Source organism: Schistocerca cancellata, chromosome 7 (genome assembly GCF_023864275.1).
Source record: "Schistocerca cancellata isolate TAMUIC-IGC-003103 chromosome 7, iqSchCanc2.1, whole genome shotgun sequence".
Taxonomy (NCBI): domain Eukaryota; kingdom Metazoa; phylum Arthropoda; class Insecta; order Orthoptera; family Acrididae; genus Schistocerca; species Schistocerca cancellata.
In genome coordinates this window covers 177930082-177953308 of record NC_064632.1, presented here as the reverse complement: position 1 = coordinate 177953308, position 23227 = coordinate 177930082, and the positions used below count along the sequence as shown (strand labels likewise).

General features: G+C 41.3%; 1 protein-coding gene across 1 annotated transcript in view; it reads left to right on the top strand.

The window, feature by feature from the left end:
- The window catches only part of LOC126091924 (protein expanded), a 529897-nt gene that overhangs the window by 468847 nt on the left and 37823 nt on the right, over positions 1-23227 (top strand). The window contains exons 10-13 of the mRNA XM_049907244.1: positions 1087-1261; positions 3284-3562; positions 6903-7064; positions 8847-9256. Of these exons, the coding sequence (XP_049763201.1) occupies positions 1087-1261; positions 3284-3562; positions 6903-7064; positions 8847-9256 (1026 nt within the window). The remainder of the gene's footprint in view (positions 1-1086; positions 1262-3283; positions 3563-6902; positions 7065-8846; positions 9257-23227) is intronic.

Sequence of the window (23227 nt, the reverse complement as noted above, 5' to 3'; positions counted from 1 at the left end):
CGGTGTAGTGAAGTAATGGTGGTAACTTGTGATATGCTAGCTAAAAACAGAAGTTCTAGCAGCCATGCAGTTCAGTTTTATATTGTACATTTCTAACTGACATAAATGTATTCAAAACAGTTGTGATTCAGTGTTTCCAGAAATTAAACAGTTTTCTTTGATTGGATAGATACATAGCACAAGAGTCAGTTATATTTTATTAGGATTTAATATGAATGTCCGTGATCAGAAATATACTGCATCAAAGTATTCAGAACACTAAAGGACTACAGTGGAATTTCTTTACCATAATGAAAATGAGTGTGTGTGTGGGGGGGGGGGGGGGGGATATTTAAAAACTAACATCTGTCAGATTTTTAAATACTGAATCAAATTTGAGCTTCCGTTTAACCCAATTTACAACCCGACAAATCTAAGCTTCTTTAATGTCTGCCTGAGTTATTATTTCGAAATGGTATTACATTTCGTTCAAACTTTTCTTAGTATTTTTTGAAGTAGTGGGTAACTAAACTCAGATTCTGCAATGTCTACCTTAGAGACCATCTCTACAATGCATCACTTCTATTTCACTTTCCTTTTTGAAAATGAAATAGTGATTTTCTTACTGAAAACCCATCTTCCCATAAGCAGACACAGTGTAGACACAAGCAAACAAATGACAATATTATGAAAAGGATAGTTGCTACTTACTGTATAGCGGAGATTCTGAGTCACAGATAGGTACAACAAAAAGACTGTCAGAAGACAAGCTTTCAACCACAAAGGCCTTCATCGTAAATAGACAGCATACACACACACACTCACGCAAATGCAACTCACACACGAATGACCACAATCTCTGGCTGCTGAAACCTCAGAAACGTGACAGATTTTTTGTAATAGATGTTCTAAAAATGTTTTGGTCTGTGTAAACTAGTTGTATCTTTTATTTATTCATTTATTTGTAAAAGGGTCATTATTATTTTGTTAAAAAATACATGAAAATATTATACGATTCATTATCAGTATTGATTCACTGTTGATTTACACCATTATTATTTTAATGTCCTATGTATTAAATATTTACTAATAAGACACATATTTTAGCGTAAAAAATTCGAAATCCGAGCTCTAAACTGGCCAACATCTGGAGAAAAGTTTACATATTACACCAGCAGTGATGAGAAGAGTAAACACTTGCTGTTCCTATGCCGTACAACACATCAATTTAGTATGGCAATACAACCACGGCTGTCAGAGGTGCGGCGGAAAGAAGAAGAAGGTAAGGCTGCATATTCCACTAATTATCAAGGACCAACAAAACTTTTCAGCTGTCACCATGTTTGCAGAAAAATAAATATGCTTGTTTCTTTTCATATCAGTACACATGTAATAGTGTATCGTTATGTGAACCCTGCATATCTCTTGAACTCTTTCACAAAGAATAATATTTGTGGATTCTTCTGTCACTCTATGCTGTAACAATTTCTTATTGAAGAATTCCTTAAGAAATAAAACAAAAAAGAATAATTATGTTGTATAATTTTTAGGACCTTTCCAAAAGTGGAAAATACTTACTCATATTGAAGTAAAAAGCAAAATCTTTTCTCCATCTGAAATATGTCTTATCAACTGGTTTGCTTATAGTTTTAAACCTGTTTACAGAAATATTAGTTAGAATTTCCATTTGCTTCACTGCCAGTATGTGTTATTGTATATATTATTCAAATCAAATACATTCAGACAGATTAATAGGTAGCAATAATTTTTGGTGTTGTGTTGTCTCATTGGCACAAAGCATTGTGAATACAATCATGAAGTAATGTGGAAACAGCCGGCTCTTCTTTTTCCTCAGGGATATCAAAAGAAAAGATAAATTATTGTTTTGTTCAGGTATGACCATGGAAAGTCAAAAATAGATGTACATGAAAATCGGTGGTTGTTGTAGAAAGTGTGTGGATAATTATTCAGGAATTTTTAATTTTTGGGACAAAGTGATGCTCCACATTTTGTGCTGTTGCTCATTGGAGAGCTTTGTTGATGTGACAGTCCCAGTGACTTATTATAACAAGATCAAATTATGCAGTAAAATCTCAATCCAAAAATGAATACTTTGTTTTAATGTAGACTTCATCTTCCCACTAGCGAAGGCAGTAGATAATTGCATTTATTTTCTTCTGTTGAGGTTATGGGTCAGATATACAGCGTATTACAAATAATGTGAAGAAGCTGGACAAGGATGAAATTTATAGCTAAAAATCCCAGTGTTAAATTTAACAGGTTCAGCTATAAGTTTGTGTCATTATTTGAGAATAACTTTCCAGTAAACTGATAAGAAAGAACATTAAAAAGCCATGAAAAAGTAGTTTACCAGTGAGATTTGAAAGGGAAATTTGCATGTTAATAGGACCAAATAAAGATTCTGTGTAGTCACATACATAAAAAATTACTCAGTATAATTAAGAAAAGTTATTAAAACATCTAGAAATAATCAGTTATGTCTGATATTAATAATTCAGATAATAGAAGTTAATTGTGTCATCTATATTGCTTTCAATGGATAGGTTACAAGCTAATTCATGGGTTGTAGATATTTCAGGCATTTTTAATAACTATTTTTTAAATTAGTAAAGATAATTGGGCCAAGGAGTGTGCCAGAAAATGCAAGGCAGTATTTTGTAAAAGCAACTTTCAAGGAATTTTGTGTTATGCTGATGTAAATGTTCCTTCTGGGTAACACCTATTCGATTGATGAATTTTTATTTGGGAAATTGTAGTTTGTTGAGTGTCAAAGTGTTATATTCTTAACTGTATTATTAAATTAAATATTGTTTTGTGTTGTGTTGATTTATCTGTACGTGATCAGCTTGTAGTGGCATTTACACACTGAATAAGTAAATATTCTAAAATGACTCATTCCACATTATTAAAATATGCCTATATTTTGTAAAAGTGAACATTGGAATGTACAACTAACTAACTACGCTGTTGCATTATGCAATAGTTGCGTAAAGCTGCCTTTTAGTGTGGTATCCCTCTCGTTATTTGTGACACTGAAGCTGATTGTAAATAAATTATTACAGCACATGGAGGGTGAATTTCTTATTCAGTTTTTGTATATTTAGTAAGTCTTCTTTTAAACATTTTCTAATTATCGAACACAGAGATGTTCACTAGTGGTGTAGTCTGCAGAATGTGTTCAAAATAATTTATTGAGAGCTGATAAAGGCATTTTCATCAAAAATAAAGCTTTATGACAATATAACCTGTCAGTGTGATATAAAGGTATTTCTTCTTAATGCAGAACGCAAGAGATTTCGTGACTGGGTGAGTGCGGGTACATGCAAAGCAGATCAACGCACCTCTGTCATCAGCAATACCTCCTCCAACACAACATCAGGAATTGTGTCAGATCGTGTACATAGTCTTGATGAAAGTGAAGATGAGTTGGAGGGTGAAATCATGATCACGTCACCCCCTGCTCCTCTTCTGACTCCTACTGCACCACCTTCTGTTGAGTCACTTGCTCTGGCACACCTCCGGGATGACGACTCTGATGCTCCGCCTTCACCTCCACCAAGAGGTAAATCCATTGACCATGCGTTAGATGAATAGTGCTCTAGTAATATTTATAAGGTAGTTTCAAAAATTTTCCTGGAATCAATTAAAAAAGTGATATTTTATCACTTTAACAAAACATTCAACATAACATTCACCGTCCTTCCAGATAGCAATCACATATCAATTCCCACAACCAAAACACTGATTAAAACTCTCTAAAATACCTTCAGTTCCAATATTTTCTCTATCCCTTCCATTACCTCTCCAGTTTTGTTTTGAGCCATGGGAACAATTGAAAAGTGGTAGCTGCGAGATCAGGGAATTGGAATGGGTTCTTTCTTACAAGGGAACCTCCCCATCGCACCCCCCTCAGATTTAATTATAAGTTGGCACAGTGGATAGGCCTTGAAAAACTGAACACAGATCAATCGAGAAAACAGGAAGAAGTTGTGTGGAACTATGAAAAAAATAACCAAAATATACAAATTAAGTAGTCCATGCGCAAGATAGGCAACATCAAGAATAATGTGAGCTCAGGAGCGACGTGGTCCCGTGGTTAGTGTGAGCAGCTGCGGACAGAGGTCGTTGGTTCAACTCTTCCCTCGAGTGAAAAGTTTAATTTTTTATATAATCAACTTCGCTCTCCAAAATTGCAGGACATGTTCAGATTTGCTTGGACATATGCAGGATTTGATGGTCTACACCCACAAAAATTTGAAAACGTTACAAACATATGTTTTGACAGAGCACCGGGAAAACTGTGCGACTGTGAAACTGTTGCATTCATTTATTGCAGTTTATGTGACAAACTCATGTTTTCATCACTTTTTTGGGAGTGATTATCACATCTACAAGAAAACCTGAATCGGGCAAGGTAGAAGAATCTTTTTACCCATTCGCCAAGTGTACAAGTTAGGTGGGTCGACAACATATACCTGTCGTGACGCACATGCCGTCACCAGTGTCGTGTAGAATAAATCAGACGTGTTTACCTGTGGAGGAATCGGTTGACCTATGACCTTGCGATCACATGTTTTCGGTTCCCATTGGGGAGCCACGTCCTTTCATCTACTAATCGCACGGTTTTGCGGTGCGGTCGCAAAACACAGACACTAAACTTATTACAGTGAACAGAGACGTCAATGAATGAACGGACAGATCATAACTTTGCGAAAATAAAGAAAATAAAACTTTTCACTCGAGGGAAGACTTGAACTAAGGACCTCTCGTTCCTCAGCTACTCACGCTAACCACGGGACCACAGCGCTCCTGAGCTCACATTATTCTTGATGTTGCCTATCTTGTGCATGGACTACTCAGTTTGTATATTTTGCTTATTTTTTCATATTTCCACACAACTTCTTCCTGTTTTCTTGATTGATCTGTGTTCAGTTTTTCAAGGCCTATCCACTGTGCCAACTTAAATCTGAGGGGGGTGCGATGGGGAGGTTCCCTTGTTAGGTAAGTTTTCAACTAGCAATGACATGTGCACAGTAGACAATGTCACATATCCAAGTATGAAATACAATGATGACTTTTTCCACATGATGACTTCTTGAAGTTGTCATCTGTATCTTTCTTTGCAGTGAAGTTGCTTGCTAGTGTCATCAAAGCTCACTGTAGCTTGAGGCCATTTTTGGATGTGTCAAACATGGTACAGAATATTGAAGTCAGTGGTTTCAAACTAACTTGTAACATTTCCTATAATTTGTTGCTTTCATCTATTTAGACAGTTTCATAAATACCCTTATTGGTATGCAAATGAATGTTAATGCAGTCATGTCAGTGAAATAAAAAAATCTCAAGATTATGATCATGTCAATCCATAGGATGTCTGTGATGTTTCAGAAAGCACACATTCTCCTGTCTTTTGGAAAACGTAACTTCGCCAGAAGAGAGAGAGTGTGCTTCACAAAGTGTAAAAAAAAGACCAGCAGATTAACCCTGTTAGTGGCCTATACAGTTTACTGTATACTTAATGTTCTTGGCATCGGTGAAAGTGTACAGATGGCCACAATAGGTAATTTATTTGATTCTTGTACGTACTTCAAAAATCGTTTGTGGCACGTGCACTTGGAATTTTCCAGTATCTCATTTCCATGAGCTTCTATCAATGTTCTGAAAATCCAGCAACAAACCTAGTGTCTCAGATTATGATTTTGGTTGCTCTAATGATGGAAAGTACACAGTCCCTTGCACCATGTGTGCCGATTGATTATCAGCCTGGCAATGCCAAGAATTATTGAGTCTTATCAATGTTAGATCTCTACATTTTGTAGTAATCTGTTCTTGTGTACTTTGCGTATCTGGTATTCAATACATTTATTTGATGTAAGGGGCAGCAATTAGTAATACATTGGTTTGTGAAGAATTATCTGTTGAGAAAACAGCATATTCGATACTTTGGTCTTAGTTGTATTGTAAATGGAATACACTATTACAAATTGTTTGATTAATCTTTTTCCAACTAACATGTGTGTGTTATTTACACATTGGTATTAATGTTAAAATATAGTTTTATTGTTATCAGAGATACATCATTCATCTTTCTGGTATTACAAAGAAAATAATAGATAGCACACTTTGCATTACATGACAAGCAATTGCTATAAAACTTTATCCCAGTTCTTTAAGAGTAGTAGATGTGAAAGCTACATTTTGAAAGAATAGAAGTGAATAAATAATGGCACACATCCATCTTGTCATAATTTACAATGTAATCTTGTGCTACCATGAAATTAACACTATAGGTTGTAGTAAACAAGATGACAAACTATAATGAGCACAGTCCTTTTTTTGAGCAGCAGAATAAACCTTATTTGAATTTACTGTTACTTTTGTTTATATTGTGTCAATTTAGGGTGTACATGATAGACTATGCAGTAATAAGTGAATCTATTCAACTTCCATATTTTAATAGAAATGTATCCAGTGTTCTACCATACCCTGCACAAGAAAAGTTTTATGTCTCAGTGAATATGGCACTTAATATTCTTTGGATTTCAGTAATATCACATGACTTAGGAGTTTTTTTAGTTTTTTTACCCACTGTGTAAGTGATAACAAGCTTCACCTGAATACCTGAATTGTAAGACTTCCAGACAGTAAAAATAAAAATGATTAATCTCAATAACTTTAGAAAATGGATCAGTGTACCTTGTTATTTATGGCAGTACCACAGCACATTTTGCGCTGTAGTTGGTGCTGTATTGTCACACATTTTCTGAAGCAGCCATGCCAGTGAAGAAACTCTGCTGCTTCCTTTTCACACCGTAATATTCGTTTGTTATTGATTACAGTTATGGAGAGATTCATTTAGTAGGATGTAATCCAACATTTGTGTAAACAGATGTTTTCATTAGGGAGCTCAGAGGAGACGGACCATACTGGCATGGCTTCTGGTCTGACACGCAGTCATCAGAAGACATCTCCCAACAGTAGTGGAGGAGGAGGAGGTGCTGCAACCCCTGCCACAACAGATGGCAGTCAGTGTTCGAGTTCCTGTTCTACTGTTGTGGTTGCGGGTAAGTTGTGTGTGGCATCTTGTTTGGGCACTTACAGATACTAAAGTGTAATAGATATGAGGAGGTACCCAAAAGAAACTAAACTTATTTTTTTAACTTCATTATTCACATTTTAAGCACAAACCTTCAGTTACCTTCAAAATACTCTCCACTTGCACTGATATACTTGTCTAATGTTTTATTCCGTTTTTCAAAACATTGTTTGAATTCATCTTTTGTGATGCTTGACAGTGCCTCCATCGTTTCTTCTTTTCTTCACCTCAGCAACAACAGCAAAATGCTTTCAGGTCTCTTTTAATTCTAGGAAACAAAACAAAAAGTCGCATTGGGCACGGTCAGGTTTATACAGGGGGTGAAAGACAGGGATCATACCACTTTTGGTCAAGAATTGTCATACAGACAGGGCTGTGGGAGCAGGGACATTGTCCAGATGGGAAAACCAATCACCCAACTGCCACAAATTAAGCTGCTTCTGCCGCACCCAGCTGCACAATATTTTCAAAACTTCCAAGTATAAAACCTGGTTAACTATCTGTCCCTGTGGAAGAAACTCTGAATTGACGACTCCTCTCACATCAAAAAAACAATTCAGCATTGTTTTAATGTTTGATTTCACCTGATGAGCTTTTTTGGGCGAGACAAACTTGAAGTCTTCCACTGGTTTTATTTTTGCTGCGATTCAGAATCAGAAACATAGCGCTATGTTTCATCACCTGTGATAATTTTTGAAAACATGTTTGTATCATTCACTTCTTTCACAGCACAGTGTGCTTCCACGTGACCTTGTTTCAGTTCAACAGTTGGTAATTGTGGCATGAATTCAGCAGCCACCCTTTTCATTTTCAAATCTTCTGTCACAATTCGCTGCACTGAACACTAAGTCACTCCTGATAGCTCCACAATTTCTTCAGTGGTCCATCGTCGATGTTCATTGATGATTGCACAGTTTTTTCAACATTTTCGTGTGTTTGGGCTGTGGGAGGATTACACAAGGTTTGTCATCAATTTACATTTCACCATTTATGAAATGGCAAAATTATGCAAACACTTGAGTTGTCTCCATAGCATTGTCCTTGTATGCCATTTTTAACATTTCAAGAATTTCTGTTCCACTTTTTCTGAGCAAAAAGCAGAATTTCATCACTGTAAGCTGTTCATGAATATCAGCCAGTGCAAAATCGATAATTACACGAAACAGTTGTCACTGTAAACTCTGCCGAAAGTAGTCCGGATCTTCATCAGCAATGGCACACCTCTTATTGACTCTGGAATGTTCGCTCTGTGCACTCCTAGCGACAAAACATGGTACTACAAAACTGCTGCCCACCAAAATTTTGTTGTTTCTTTTGTATATCCCCCCAAATAGTTCATGTATAACTTAGTGGTGTTTTTTTATGAATTTTATTTTTTATTCATTGTTTATATGTGCTCTGTGATCATAGAGGAGCAGAAGTGGACAACAGTATCTTGTTAGTGTTACTTCAAAAACTGCAGTTTCTTGATATTGGGGAGTAAGTTGATTTTTTGGCAAAAATCGAAAAATTTATCCCATAAAAAAGTTCTTTGTAAACCCCTATCTCATAATTATTATGCGTATTGCAGCACTTGATCACCAAAAATAAATGTTTTCCACCATTCAGTGATACAAGCATATATTCTAAAGAGAATTTAATTTATTAGTACTGTTAGTTCTAGGATTTACTACACACATTCATCTCGATATTACATTTCCTTTGCATTACATCATTAGTGAGAGTAATTACAGTGGTCATTTGTACACAGGACCAGCACCTCCTGCCAGACCTCGCCGTGCATCGACGTCGTCAAGCCTGGAGCTCGGTTTCTCACATACGGCACAGAATTCGGCAGTCTCAGAACCTGCAACCTCAGTGGGTGGTGTGCTACCAGCACCCAGCACATTGACAGCTGGGACAACGACTGTGGCTTTGGACTATTCGGTGAGGAGTGCTCACACCAGCAGTGGTGTTTACACTCTGACAACAAGTGCAGGGAGTCGTCCAGGCACACCTGACTCGTGTGTGAGTGCAGCTTCTTTCCGAGGTGATGGTAGCGATCCTCCTGCTGCCCCACCTCGATCTCCTCTGAGTGCTGCCGAGTTGTCGCACCTCATCATGTCCGGCAGACCTGCACTGGATGATCCTCCCACTGTTGATGCCAGTGAATCATTCACGGTAAGTGTGAGATGTAGGTGGTGGGCTCTCGTGATAGTGCAATAGCTAAACTAGGTCTGTGTAGTTAGTTTATTCTTACTAATGAATTTTTGGCACATGTGGCTGAGACTGTGTGGAGACATCCATGGCCTCTTGTGAGGCCCTGAGAAGATCCCGTGGAGAGACACGAGAGTATGGTCGAAAATGTCCAGGACGGAAGCTCGTGTGTGGAATGTGCCTCCTGGACGAGATGATGGGTGAAAACTCCGGAGCAGCATCCATAGATGTCGTGGACCTGGGGGTGTGCTCCAGTGAGATGGGTCCCGGAGAAGGCGGCGTCGCGACTGGGGCCGGTTCCGGCGTACTCGGAAACGGTAGCGACGTCGGCTGCATCAATACATACGGTAGATCGGCAGCAGCGACAGGACGGGCTTCTCGGGCTGGGGGAGGCGAAGGAAAGGGCAGAGGCACCGGCGTGGCCACCACTCGTGGGCGCATCTGGTCATAATGGCGAACAACCATGCCGTCGTCCGTACGTATTTCAAAAAAAGCCGGCAGCCGCGAAGAGCCTTGACCACCCCTGGAATCCATTTAGGGCGAGATCCATACCCTCGTGCCCACACGTCGGCGCCCACCGAGTATTTTCCCGCACTAGGGGACACAGCACAAGGCCTGACAGGGTGAAGCAGGTGCAGTAGAGTGCGCGGTTGGCGGCCATGCAAGAGTTCAGCAGGGCTGCGATCACCCAGAGGCGTGAAGCGATAAGAACTCAGAAATTGCAGCAGAGCGTCATCTGTGGAAAAATCACTAAGGAAGTTTTTCATCTGGCTTTTGAAAGTGCGGACAAGGCGCTCGACCTCCCCATTCGATTGCGGATGGAAGGGCGGTGCTGTAACATGATGAATCCCTTGTCCAGTACAAAAATCACGGAAGGCCTGCGAAGAAAACTGAGGGCCATTGTCCGTGATGATCGTGGATGGAAGACCTTCTAGCACAAAGATTTTGGACAAAGCCAGCATTGTTGCCGCAGTGGTGGGCGATGGACATCGAACAACAAATGGAAACTTTCGAGAAGGCGTCAATCAACAGTAGCCATAAGTACCGAGAAAGGGGCCGGCAAAGTCAGCGTGCACCCGTTCCCATGGCTGCGCTGGATCAGGCCACGGAGAGGGCATTGTACGAGGTGCAGCCAGATGTTGAGCACACTGACCACACACAGAAACCATGTGGGCGATGTCCGAATCAATACCGGGCCAATAAACGTGCCTGCGGGCCAGGGACTTAGTCCGAGAAATCCCCCAATGCCCTTCATGCAACAGTTTGAGAACATCTTTGCGAAGAGAGGCTGGCACCACGACCAGTGGAGATGCGCCATCCGTGGCCAGAAGAACAACACCATCACGAACAGACAGACGAAGGGGCAAGGCATGGTAGTTGCGAAGGGGATCCGATGCCCGGCCCTTGGTCCTGTCTGGCCAACCCCGTTGAACAAAACCGATCACCTGACGCAGGACCGGGTCCCGCGCAGTAGCCGACGTGACCTGCGAACCCGTAATTGGAAAACCCTCGACCGCACGACGTTCTTCCTCATCAATGTGGAAACAGAGTATTTCATCACGATTGAAAACTGGGTCGGGGCCCATCGGCAATCGCGACAATGCGTCAACGTAGGCATGCTGGGCCGTGAGGCGATAGTGAATCTCATAGTGAAAACGAGACAAGTATAAGGCCCAATGTTGCAGGCGGTGAGCTGCCTTATCCGGAAGCGACGCCGATGGGCTGAACAGAGAGACCAGCGGCTTGTGGTCGGTGATGAGGTGAAACTTAGAACCATACAAAAAAACACTAAACTTTTTTAGAGCATAAATGATAGCGAGCGCCTCCTTTTCGATTTGAGAGTAACGCCGTTGCGCACCGTTGAGGGTTTGGAAGCATAGGCGATGGGTCGTTCCGACCCATCCTCATACCGATGGGCGAGAACAGCCCCTAGGCCATACTGTGATGCGTCAGTCGCCAGAACCAAGTGCTGACCCAGACGGAATGTGGCAAGACAAGGCGCCGACTGCAAATGAGCCTTCAGGAGGACAAAAGCCTGCTCACACTCGTCGGACCAACAGAAAGGGACGTTTTTGCGTAACAGCTGATGCAGAGGATGAGCTACTGCCGCCGCGGAAAGAATGAATTTGTGATAATAATCAATCTTGCCTAGAAACGCCTGAAGTTCTTTGACCGTAGACGGCCGGGTAAGAGCGTTAATGGCCGTAACGTGCTGACGTAGAGGACGTATACCCTCACGGGACAAGTGGAAACCAAGATACACAATGGAGGGTTTGAAGAACTGTGACTTGTCCAGATTGCACTTCAACCCAGCCGAATGCAAAACCCGAAACAGTGAACGCAAATTGCGAAGGTGCTCCTCAGTGGAGGCCCCCGTGACAACAATGTCATCCAGATAGTTTATGCAGTCGGGAACGGAAGCCGTGAGCTGTTCCAAAAACCGCTGAAAAATGGCCGGCGCGCTAGCGACGCCAAATGGTAACCGCTGGTACTGATACAACCCACAAGGAGTGTTGATGACGAGAAACTCCTTGGAAGAAGCATCCAACGGCAACTGACGGTACGCCTCCGATAAGTCAAGTTTGGAAAAGAACTGGCCCCCAGTGAGCTTGGTAAATAACTCCTCTGGACGGGGGAGAGGATAAGTGTCCATGAGGCTTTGAGCGTTGACGGTGGCTTTAAAATCACCACACAATCTCAGACTCCAGTTTGGTTTAGAAACCACCACGATTGGCGATGCCCATTCGCTGGAGGTAACAGGAAGGAGAATCCCTGAAGCTGTTAACCTGTCTATCTCAGCCTTGACAGGTGCACGCAACGCCACCGGAATAGGGCGTGCCCGGAAAAACTTAGGGTGAGCTGTAGGTTTAAGGGTAATGTGGGCTACAAAATCCTTGGCACGACCCAGACCAGCAGAGAACACGGATGAAAATTCAGAACACAATCCATCCAGCTGTTGATACGGAGTATCCTCAGATATGAGGTGCACATCATCATCAATGGAGAACCCGAACAACTGGAAAGCATCATAACTGAACAGGTTTTCAGTGCCCGCATGATCCACCACATAAAACGTGAGGGGCCTAACAACAGACTTGTAGGCAGTGGAAGCATCAAACTGGCCAATGATAGGAATTTTCTGTTTATTATAAGTTCTCAGATTTCGCGTAACTGGAGGCAAGGGAGGGGAGCCCAACTCCAAATACATGTGAGAATTAATGAGAGTTACTGCAGAGTCAGTGTCCACTTCCATGCGAATGTCTTTATCCAGAACACGAACAGTAACAAACAACTTATTTGTTTGAGAAAGCACACAGTTAACATCCATGTCCGATGCCTTGTCCTTGTCAACAGGAACTTTAGGGGACTGACACACAGAAGCAATGTGGCCTTTTTTCCTACATGAATTACACGTGGCCCAACGTTTTGGACACGCGGTCCTGTAATGCTGTACGAAACAATGTGGACAAGAAGGAAGTGCGGAACAAACCTGCTTCTGTGGTTGCTGTTGTCGCTGCGAGCGTTGTGGCGCAACGCGACGTTGTTTACGCGAGTGAACCGCCGCCACATCTTCGTTCTCCTGTGAAACAGGCAAATTGTCCGTGTCGAAAGTTGACTGTACAGCGCCTACATCACACCATGCGTCTATTTGCGCGCCAGCAGCGTGAAACACTTCAAAGGATTGAGCGATGCTTAGAACTTCCGACAACGACGGGTTTGGCAGTTGTAGGTCACGTTGCCAAACTTCTTTATCAGGAGCAAGCCGTAGAATAGCGTCCCTAACCATTGAATCAGCGTAAGACTCATGATGAGTGTCCGTGACAAACTGACATTTCCTACTCAGACCGTGTAGTTCCGCCGCCCAAGCCCGGTAAGATTGATGGGGCTGTTTACGACACCGGTAGAACGCCACGCAGGCGGCAACGACGTGGGTGTTTTTGCGGTAATAGTTAGACAATAAGTCACACATTTCTTGGAAGGACAGGGAGACAGGTTCCCGCAGAAGGGCTAACTGAGATAGCAGCTGATAGATCCGTGGGGAAATCCAAGATAGAAATAACGACTTACACATAGGAGTGTCGACAATGCCAAAAGCCAAGAAGTGTTGCTGCAAACGCTTCTCATAATCCTCCCGGTCTTCAGCGGCCTTGTCATAAGGAGGGAATGGAGGCGGAGAAGGGGAAGACAGACGATGAGTAAGCGACGTCAACAACGCCTGAATAGCAGCCGTCAGCTGTGTTTGTTGTGCCTGAATAGCAGCCGTTAGCTGTGCTTGTTGTTCAGTGAGCGCTTGCATAAGCTGTTCCATGTCTGCCCCGTCACGAACACACAAATCCACAACGCAGTGAAAATATCCCATCCTCATCGCCAAAAAGTGTTATAACCTTTAATCACCAATAATTGCGTGGATATTCAAACACACTCACTCAGAAACAATAGCTGGTTACATGATAACAACTCAGTATCTCTCATTCGACTGCCGTGCCGGCGCCATTCGTAGCTAGGTGGCGCCCCCACGCTCAGCCGAGTTGCGGAGCGCCTCTATCACTGTTTGCGCGTACTGTCGTGGTGGCACTGTTAAATGTCGTGGCACTGTCACAACACTATGTTTCCATTTCACTATGTTTCCGTCCCTACAAAACCCCTGCTCCCAACACCTTACCTCGTGGCTCATGCCCCTGTAATGGACCAAGATACAAGACCTATCCCATACACCCTCCCACCATCACGTACTCCAGTCCGGTCACAAACATCACCTATCCCATCAAAGGCAGGGCTACCTCTGAAACCAGTCATGTGATCTACCAGCTAAGCTGTAACCACTGTGCTGCATTCTATGTGGGCATGACAACCAACAGGCTGTCTGTTCACGTGAATAGCTACCAACAAATTGTGGCCAAGAAGCAAGTGGACCACCCAGTTGCTGAACATGCTGCCAAACAAGACACCTTTCGTTTCAGTGACTGCTTCACAGCCTGTGACCTATGGATTCTTCCCACCAACATCAGCTTTTATGAATTTCGCAGGTGTTAACTTTCCCTGCAACATATCCTATGTTCCCGTAACCCTTCTGGCCTCAAGTTTCATTAGTCATTGTCCTCACCCATCCAGCATCCCTGTTCCCATTCCAGCACTATACAGCCCTCATCCACCATTGCACGCAGTCTTTTTATTTGTCTCCTTTTCCGCTACCCGCTTTACCTTGCTGCCCGTCTAACCTCCCGACTGCACATAGCTGCCCTATCCTCTCCACCTTGTACCTGCACGCTCCCAGCAGCACTGCATTGTCTGCTACCCCTATTTCTCTGCCTCGTGATGACTGGGTGTTGTGTGATGTCCTTAGGTTAGTTAGGTTTAAGTAGTTCTAAGTTCTGGGGGACTGATGATCATAGATGTTAAGTCCCATAGTACTCAGAGCCATTTGAACCATTTGCTACCCCTACCCATACTATCCACCCGTCTCCCCAACCTAGCCTTCTCGTTACCCCCACCCAGTGCACTGGTGCTGCTGCCCGCAGTGTGGCTAAAGTTGCCTGAGACTACAGTCGTGTGTGAGTTGCAGTTGCGTGAGTAGGTGTGTGTGTGTGTGTGTGTGTGTGTGTGTGTGTGTGTGTGTGTCATCTATTTTTGATGAAGGCCTTAAGGGCCAAAAGCCTTATTTGTGACAGTCACTCTTTTTGTTGTGCCTATCTGCATCTCACCATTACTTTCCATCTTGGATTTTCCATTATATGTTTCCATTTCTTTATTCATTCTTGTTAACATCTATGTTTTGCCCACTTAAGGATGCATTTAAACTTGTTAGTTGACTTGATGGTGTAGCTGTGGTGGCCTGGCGGGTAGAGCACTTGACTCCAGCCCCGCAGGCCCTGGGTTGAGATACGGGAAGGGGTTCTCATTCCACTTCTTCTAGGATGGCCATATGTCCACTCAGCCTGCTGTTGAATTGAGTAGCGGGAATCTTGATTGGGTCTAAAAGGCAGCTGGGGTGAAGAGCCTGCCAACCCTCCTCCTTCTAGTGCCACAGTGAATAGATAAGCTGCACTTTATCTGCAGTCATACTGATAGTTCAGTCACAGGTTTTTGCCACAGACAGATAATGGTTCCTGCTATTTGATCTTCCTAAAATCTCTTCATACTTTCCCTATGTTTTGTCTTCCATTCTTTTTTTCTTACTGGTCTGCTTGTTAGGATTCTCTGTAAAACTTGAATCTCTGATTCATTGCCTGTGTTTCAAAGGCAAGACCTTTTATTTATTCATAATATTTATAAGACATTCTGTTGTATCTTTCTTTTAAGGTATAGAAATGGTAGTAGGGAAACAACAAACAGGAAATGACAACAGGCAGTCACTCAACTGCAGAAAAGTGTTCTTTTGACACTTAGGCACACTTAAAAGTAATAATAATAATAGTAATAATAGACCTTCAGGGCAGAAAAACAAAGCACTTTTTTATATTGATGTGCTTACACACCATCCTTCATTCAGATGCAGATGAGTGATTCTGTTTGTTGAGTCTTTCTGGTGGCTCCGCCACATGGCATGGTTGTTTTCCTCTCTGTTGCAAACAGTTCTTCTGGGGTAAGTAGATACAAGCATTGGATACATTGTGCATTACTGTTGAATAAAAATAGGAAAAAAACTTGTAAGCTGACAACAAGCAGGCACAAAATAGAAAGACATGAAAAATACTAGCTTTTGGAATCAGAAATTGGTTGACATCGCAAAATGGAGGAAAAGCATGGACAAATGAAACAGATTAGTGATTAGTAAAGAATGTTGTCTGGGACATCAGGTGAACAGCAGGGCAGAATGGAAGAGAATGGAGTCTTGTTTTAAGGTTAACAATCATTTTTACAATTTGGACAAAAATTCTCATACTGTATAATTGTTGGCTTAGCAACTTATTTCTTGTATGAAAAGTTACATAAATGTTACATAGCTACATCTTGGAAATACTGTATATTGCGTGAATGCAAAATGAGGTTCAGCTGTCATAGTTGCACTTACATAATTTACACTGAGGTGACAAAAGTCAAGGGATAGTGATACGCAGATATACAGATGGTGATAGTATAGCGTACATAAGATGTAAAATGGCAACGGACTGGCGGAGCTGTTGTTTGTATTCAGGTGATTCATGTGAAAAGTTTCCTATGTGATTATGGCTGCACAGTGGGAATTAACAGACTTTGAACGCGGAATGGTAGGTGGAACTAGACGCATGGGACATTCCGTTTTGGAAATCCTTAGGGAATTCAATATCTCAAGATCCACAGAGTCAAGAATGTGCTGAGAATACCAAATTTCGGGCATTACCTGTAATCATGGACAATGCAGTGGCCAACGGTCTTCACTTAACAAACGAGAGCAGCGGTGTTTGCATAGAGTTGTCAGTGCTAGCAGACAAACAGCAATGTGTCACACAATGCAGTAATCAATGTGGGGTATATGACGAACATATCCGTTAGGGCAGTATGGCAATATTTGGCATTAATGGTCTATGGCAGCAAACAACAAATGCGAATGCCTTTACCAACAGCATGATGTTGCCTGCAGCACCTCTCCTGGGCTTGTGACCACATCGGTTGGACCTAGACGACTGGAAAATTGTGTCCTGGACAGCAGTTGGTAAAAGCTGATGGTAGGGTTCAAGACTGGCCCAGATTCCATGAAGCTGTGGGCCCAAGTTGTCAACGAAGCTCTGTGCAAGCTGGTGGTGACTCCATAAGGCGTGGGCTGTGTTTACATGGAATGGACTGCGTCCTCTGGTCCAACTGAAATGATCCTTGACTGGAAATGGTTATGTTCGGCTACTTGGAGACCATTTGTAGCCATTTCTGGACCTCACATTCTCAAACAACAGTGAAATTGTCACAGGGCCACAGTGGGTTTGAAGAACATACTGGACAATGCATGCGAATGGTCTGGCCACCAAGATCACCCAACATGAATCCCATCGAACATTTATGGGACATAATCGAGAGATCAATTCGTGCACAAAACCTTGCATCAACAGCACTTTTGCAATTATGAATGGCTATAGAGGCAGAAGGCTCAATATTTCTGCAGGGGGCTTCCAAAAACTTGTTGAATCCATATCATGTTGAGTTGCTGCACTATGCCAGGTGAAAAGGTGTCCGATACGACATTAGGAAGTATCCCATGACTTTTGTCACCTCAGTGTAACGGCATCTTTATTATGATCATAAATATTTTATTAATTTCCTGGCGCATTTCAGCCACTGACCTACTTCAAAAGGACATGAAACAGATTGATGCAAGGTATCTCATCAGTGATATCTGTATAAATCAGAAGTGCAAATTCTATTCAGCTATCTTCTTGTTGTGACACAAATAATAATTAATGTGAACTTAATCAAAACTTTCCAATTTTACTGACATTTAAAATAAAATTGACAGGAGCCTCACATGATGTCATTCACTATTGATATAATAGATATTTCTAGCATTTTTGCTGTATGGGAAGCCATTAAATTACACATTAACAGGGGAGAAATAATTCAATTTTCCTCTTGAATTCTGTGCCTTACCTAAGTCAAGGAAATCCTCGTGTCTCCATTGAAAACTCAAACCTGTATGCCCTCTACCTTGCTATAATTTTGTTTCATTGGAAAAGGTAATGTTAGAGAAAAGCAACTTTAGCACCTGTTACATTGGTAATACCTTTTTCTTGTTGCTGCAGGTCCTGGATACGCCTGAAGTGCCACCCCCTGTGCCTCCTCTTCCTCCCCCTGATCCAGCACCACCTCCTCTTCCCCTTCCAGCAGAGCCACTGCCCAGCTTGACGGGCAGCGGGGAAGTAGCAGCGCGGCTTGTGACAACCAGGCCACACATCTCAGTGCTGACGGCACATGCCAGTGTAGCACCACCTGCTGCTGCTCCCAGCTATGCTGCTCCAACACACACTACTAGCTGTCACCGCATTATGGATAAAATGAAGGTTGGTTATTATGAATTAGTCTCCATTACAAGATTGGAATATGCCCACTTAGTGCCTAAAATATCTATAAGAACAGAGCAAGGGAGAGCAGAGGTTGGCACAGTGCACTTCCCTTTGGGTGGGCAGTGGTTCAAGTCCCTGTCCAGCCATCTAGATTTATGTTTTCTTTAGTTTCCTTAAATAACTTAGGGCAAATGCTAGGATGGTTCCTTTAAAAAAGACACGCCAGTTTCCGTCATAATCGAAGGGCATTAAATCCTAATTTTCCTTTCTGTAAGAAATTGCCAGAAGTACAGGCTATCAATATAATAAAGACCAAATGTAAACAGCAGGACTAATTTTTTTCTCCGATCAGGCATTTTCTCATTGAATAGTTGAAGTGAATTTTCAAATTCTTCCCGATACTCTTAATCTGGGGGAGGGGGGGGGGGGGGGATCTGATCATTTCAGCAGATAAAAAAAAAAAAAATGCGACTACCTTCCAAAAACAAATGATTAAAGCTGCTGAATTAATATATACGATCATTAAATTGAGTACACAAAACAGTTCCATTCATAAAAACTGCAAGTGATACTTTTTTTTTAGTAGTGTCAATGTAGAGGAAAATTAAAAATTGTACTTTATTGCTCAAAATTGTAGTCGCAGTCTTGATTTGATTCATTTCTGGTGAAGCTTTTTTATGTGTTTGTATTAATTATCAAAATATTAAGGATAAAAATACAATCTAATGATTGTATTTTATATCCTTAAGAGAAGAATATACCCTCCATGTTAAGTTTAATTATAAATCACTTATCTACACTACGCTACATTAAAGTTCCAATTTCACAATATTTTGTAGGTGCAAGCAGCTCAGCAGTTTCAAGTTCATCTTCATCAGCAGCAGCAGCAACAGCAACAAATTGTCCCAGTTCAATTAACTGTCGGACGGAACAATTATTTGGATGTACATGCCTCTCGTGCCAATGCAAATGCTGGTTTAATACATGCTTCACTTTCAAGATCAACTCTTGCACTCTCTGGCTGTGCATCATCACCTTCACCAGGTTCATCTTTTTCTGCCACTGGAAGTGCTGCATTGCTCAGGTCAGCGAAAATTGTTGTTTGAATAGTAACCTATGTACAATAAATCTGTCGTTAAAGCCTTTTTAATAATTCACCTACTTCATAAATAATGGGCAAAAATGCAGATATTCACAACATAGAACTGGAGAAACGATCGACATTTGTCTCGTATATTATTTTCAGTATCTATGTTCACGCACTGCATGATTTAATAGAATTATTGGAGAAAATATGAATGACTAATAATTTTATAGCTCAAGGACTAGCAGTATAACAAAAGTGATGTCCAAAAGCTAGATAATGCAGGGGATGTGTGAGTAGATTGCTGGTATTTCAGAATTTTAGGTAAACCAGTACAGAATGTTCTTGCACCTTCTTACATTGACCATGTGACCTGATTTTCACACAAGGAATATCTCTGCATCTGACAAAACCATTTTCAAAAGTTACAGCATATGACAGTGCCAGTTGCAGGTAAAGAAACTACTTTGTGTCACTGCAGTTGAATTGATATATTCTTTTGTTGTCAGCTTTTGTGGACTGGTCAAAATAGTTTCTGTACCATTAGATCGACAAAATTCTATATCTACATCTACATATATACTCTGCTAGCCACCAAGCGATGTGTGGCGGTGGAGGGCACAATTTGCGCCAAAGTCATATCCCCCCCCCCTCATCTGTTCCACTTGCGGATGCTCTACATCCTCGGTGAAGATCGGATTTCAGAATTTAGTGAGCAGCCCCTTCTGTTTAGTGCGCCGTCTATCTGCAAGTGTGTCCCACTTCAAACTTTGTATGAGATTTGTAACGCTCTTGCAATGGCTAAGTGTACCAGTCATGAATCTTGCTGCTCTTCTTTGGGCCGTCTCAATCTCTTGAATCAAACCCAACTGGTAAGAGTCCCATACAGACGAACAATACTCTTTAAGACTGGACGAACTAACATATTGTAAACTATTTACTTTGTTGAAGGACTGCATCACTTCAGGAGTCTACTGATAAACCACAATCTAGAGTTCGCCTTACGTCACTGTGAATACTCTTCATGCGCATACTCATAAAATTTATTTCCAGTATTACATGCAATCACCTACATTACTAAGTTATGACTGAGCACAGCTCCAAACACAGTAAACTCCATCTCACTTCACTGTTACCAGGATGTGAAAACAAGAAATAACTATTCTATTTTTATTCTGAAAGCTTAATTGAAGTCACTGTGTTAATATCTTTAAATTTTTATTTTTGACTGAAGCAGTATCTCAAAAGTCAATTTGGATAGCAGATTTTAAATTGCAATTTTAAATACAAATTATGGACAGGTTTAATAATTTTGTTGTTATATTCATTCACAATTTGGTCACCCTTTGTCATTTTATCTGGCAAATAACAGGTACCAGTTCTCTGTTGGAATACTTGCTTTAAATGTATTGTTTGGCTTCAGAGATGAAAAATACAAATTTTGTTTTAGGTCTACAGTTGCAACTGCTGCAACATCCCCTGGTTCCTCCTATTCTGGTGGTAGCTCAAGCCGTTGTCAGTACACCACAGGACTGGCAGGCTTGCCACTCGGTCAGGAACACCGAGGCTTCAGTATGGGAGGTCGTATTGGTTACTTGGGAGGCTCAACTGGGGCTTTGCACCGAGCTGCTGCTGCAACAGGATTGTCATTCTCGGCTACCGGATCAGCAGGCAGCTGTGGTCGTTTGCCACCTCCGCCTCCTCACCTCCACGCTCGTCGTTTTTCTCCACCACCGCCGCCATTACACCCCCGACAGCCGCCACCACCACCACCTCCTTCATCTTCTAGCCTTGCAACTGTATATACATCACAGGTGAGAGGCTTCCTTCAGTAAAAGGTAAAGGTTCTGTACACTGTACACAGTTTATTGTTTTGTCTTACATGGAAAAATATCAGTCATCTATTTTCTGTCTGTGAGCTATGAGATTTGTTGTTGAAATTTTGGCAGTTCTCTAGGTTGACAGGATAAACAGATGGAAAAAGAATAAACAAAGAAGGAGAATGAAACTGAATATAATTAGCAAAATATCATAAATACAAATTTCTAAAACTAACATACTTAACAAACAAAAGATCTTAATTTGAATTCATAATGTACTTCATTTCGTTTGTTAACTTATTACTAAGATAGCTTTTTCTGTTTATTAAATTAATTTTTGTACCATGTTTTTAACTATATAAACTTCCAAAATTGCCTGTATTTTGCTTTGAGTAATTAGTACAGTGTGTAATAATGAATGTTATGGAGAGACCCACTTGCTCCTCAGGGATGTATGTTATCACTATACTTTTTAATTACTTGTTTACCTCCAAATCTGTGTTAGCTGGGTGAGAGGTGAGTCTACTAATTGGGGGCAGTGCAGATGATAAGGGAACTAAGAAGCATAGACCCGAATGTTGTAGAAAAATCTTAATTGATTTTCATTCTGTCCTACATACGTTCAGTACTACAAAAATGTTCACACTGTGCAGCTGTTAGTGGATGTAAGGTAACAACCTTGATCGACTGCTGTATATGAAACAAATATAGATGATATGAAGGGATGCTGAAAGTTTGTGCTGGGCCGAGACTCTGACCCAGATTTTCCACTTGTCACAAGCAGCTGCCTTAAGCACTTTGGCTATCTGAACACACTTCCATGGCCAATCCAAACTTCCATACCTAATGCAGCTAATGTCAGAAAGACTCTGCAGTTGTGAATAAATTTCATAAATGTAGTATAGCTGGAAGATTCACCTATTCCATTTCAGCTAACATGCTGAGTGGAAGTGTGTTATGCTCTTGAATAAATGTAAAATAGGTGATACAAAAACTTACTGACATCCAAATGACGATGTAGATTATAGACTGGAGGGCAGGAAAACTATTGATGACAGGCTCTGAAATTCATATACAGTGAGGCTGGGATTTGACAGTTACAAGTATAGCTCTGTTGAATTTTAGCACTCTTTATATGTCTTGTCAGATCCTTAAGGGCGTGATAAGCTAGCATATCATGGTGGAATTGTAAGAGGCTTTACTGCCACATTTGAGTTCTTGTGATGCCAGTATCTGTCCCAGGAAGAATATTGTAGATACAGGAGTGAAGGAATTCAGGCAATGGGTTTAGGACATAGGCCATGACCAGCTAATTCTGAGTCTGCATCTTCCAAGAAGTGGGATGAAAACTGATAATAACATTGCCCTAAGAATCTGAACTGTTCCTACTTCTTTTTATTTGGTGACAATCAATTGCAGTACTTGATCTTCCAAAAACAGATTAGTAGAGATGGAAGAGGAATAAAGAAAGATCATCCAGGGGTTCTCAGAAGAGTGGAAAAGAATGAGGCCAAATACAATTAAAACCTTGACTTTAGCATGGAAGAAATTCGGGCATAGGCTTTTTTCTAAACAGTATCACAATACTGAATGAATCATTAAAAAACTGAAGGTTGCTCAGTGAACAATGTAAAGATGTATGACGGGAATTATGAGGATAGATTGGGAAACAAACAAATAGAGCAGGGAACAAACTGGAGCGGTGGACATAATTATGACTATAATGAAAATAAGATGTGGTGGGCAGGACATGTAACAAGTATATGGATGTTAGATGGGCCAAAGACATTTGTTGCTGTATTCCCATAAGAAAAAGATAGAGACAGCAACCTAATAGGTCAGTAACTGACAGTAGAAAACGTACAAGGGCAACATGGATGCATATAGCTGAAGATAGTAATTTATGGAAATGTCTAAACAAGGCCTTTCCCAAGCAGTAGTCATGGAGGAAAGAGGAGAGGGGAGGGGGGGGGTGCCACTGCTTATGATGATGAGTGAGCAGTTAGACTGTTTGTAACTGATGATAAGCAATTCACCTCACAGGACAGAAGGATAATTTTTA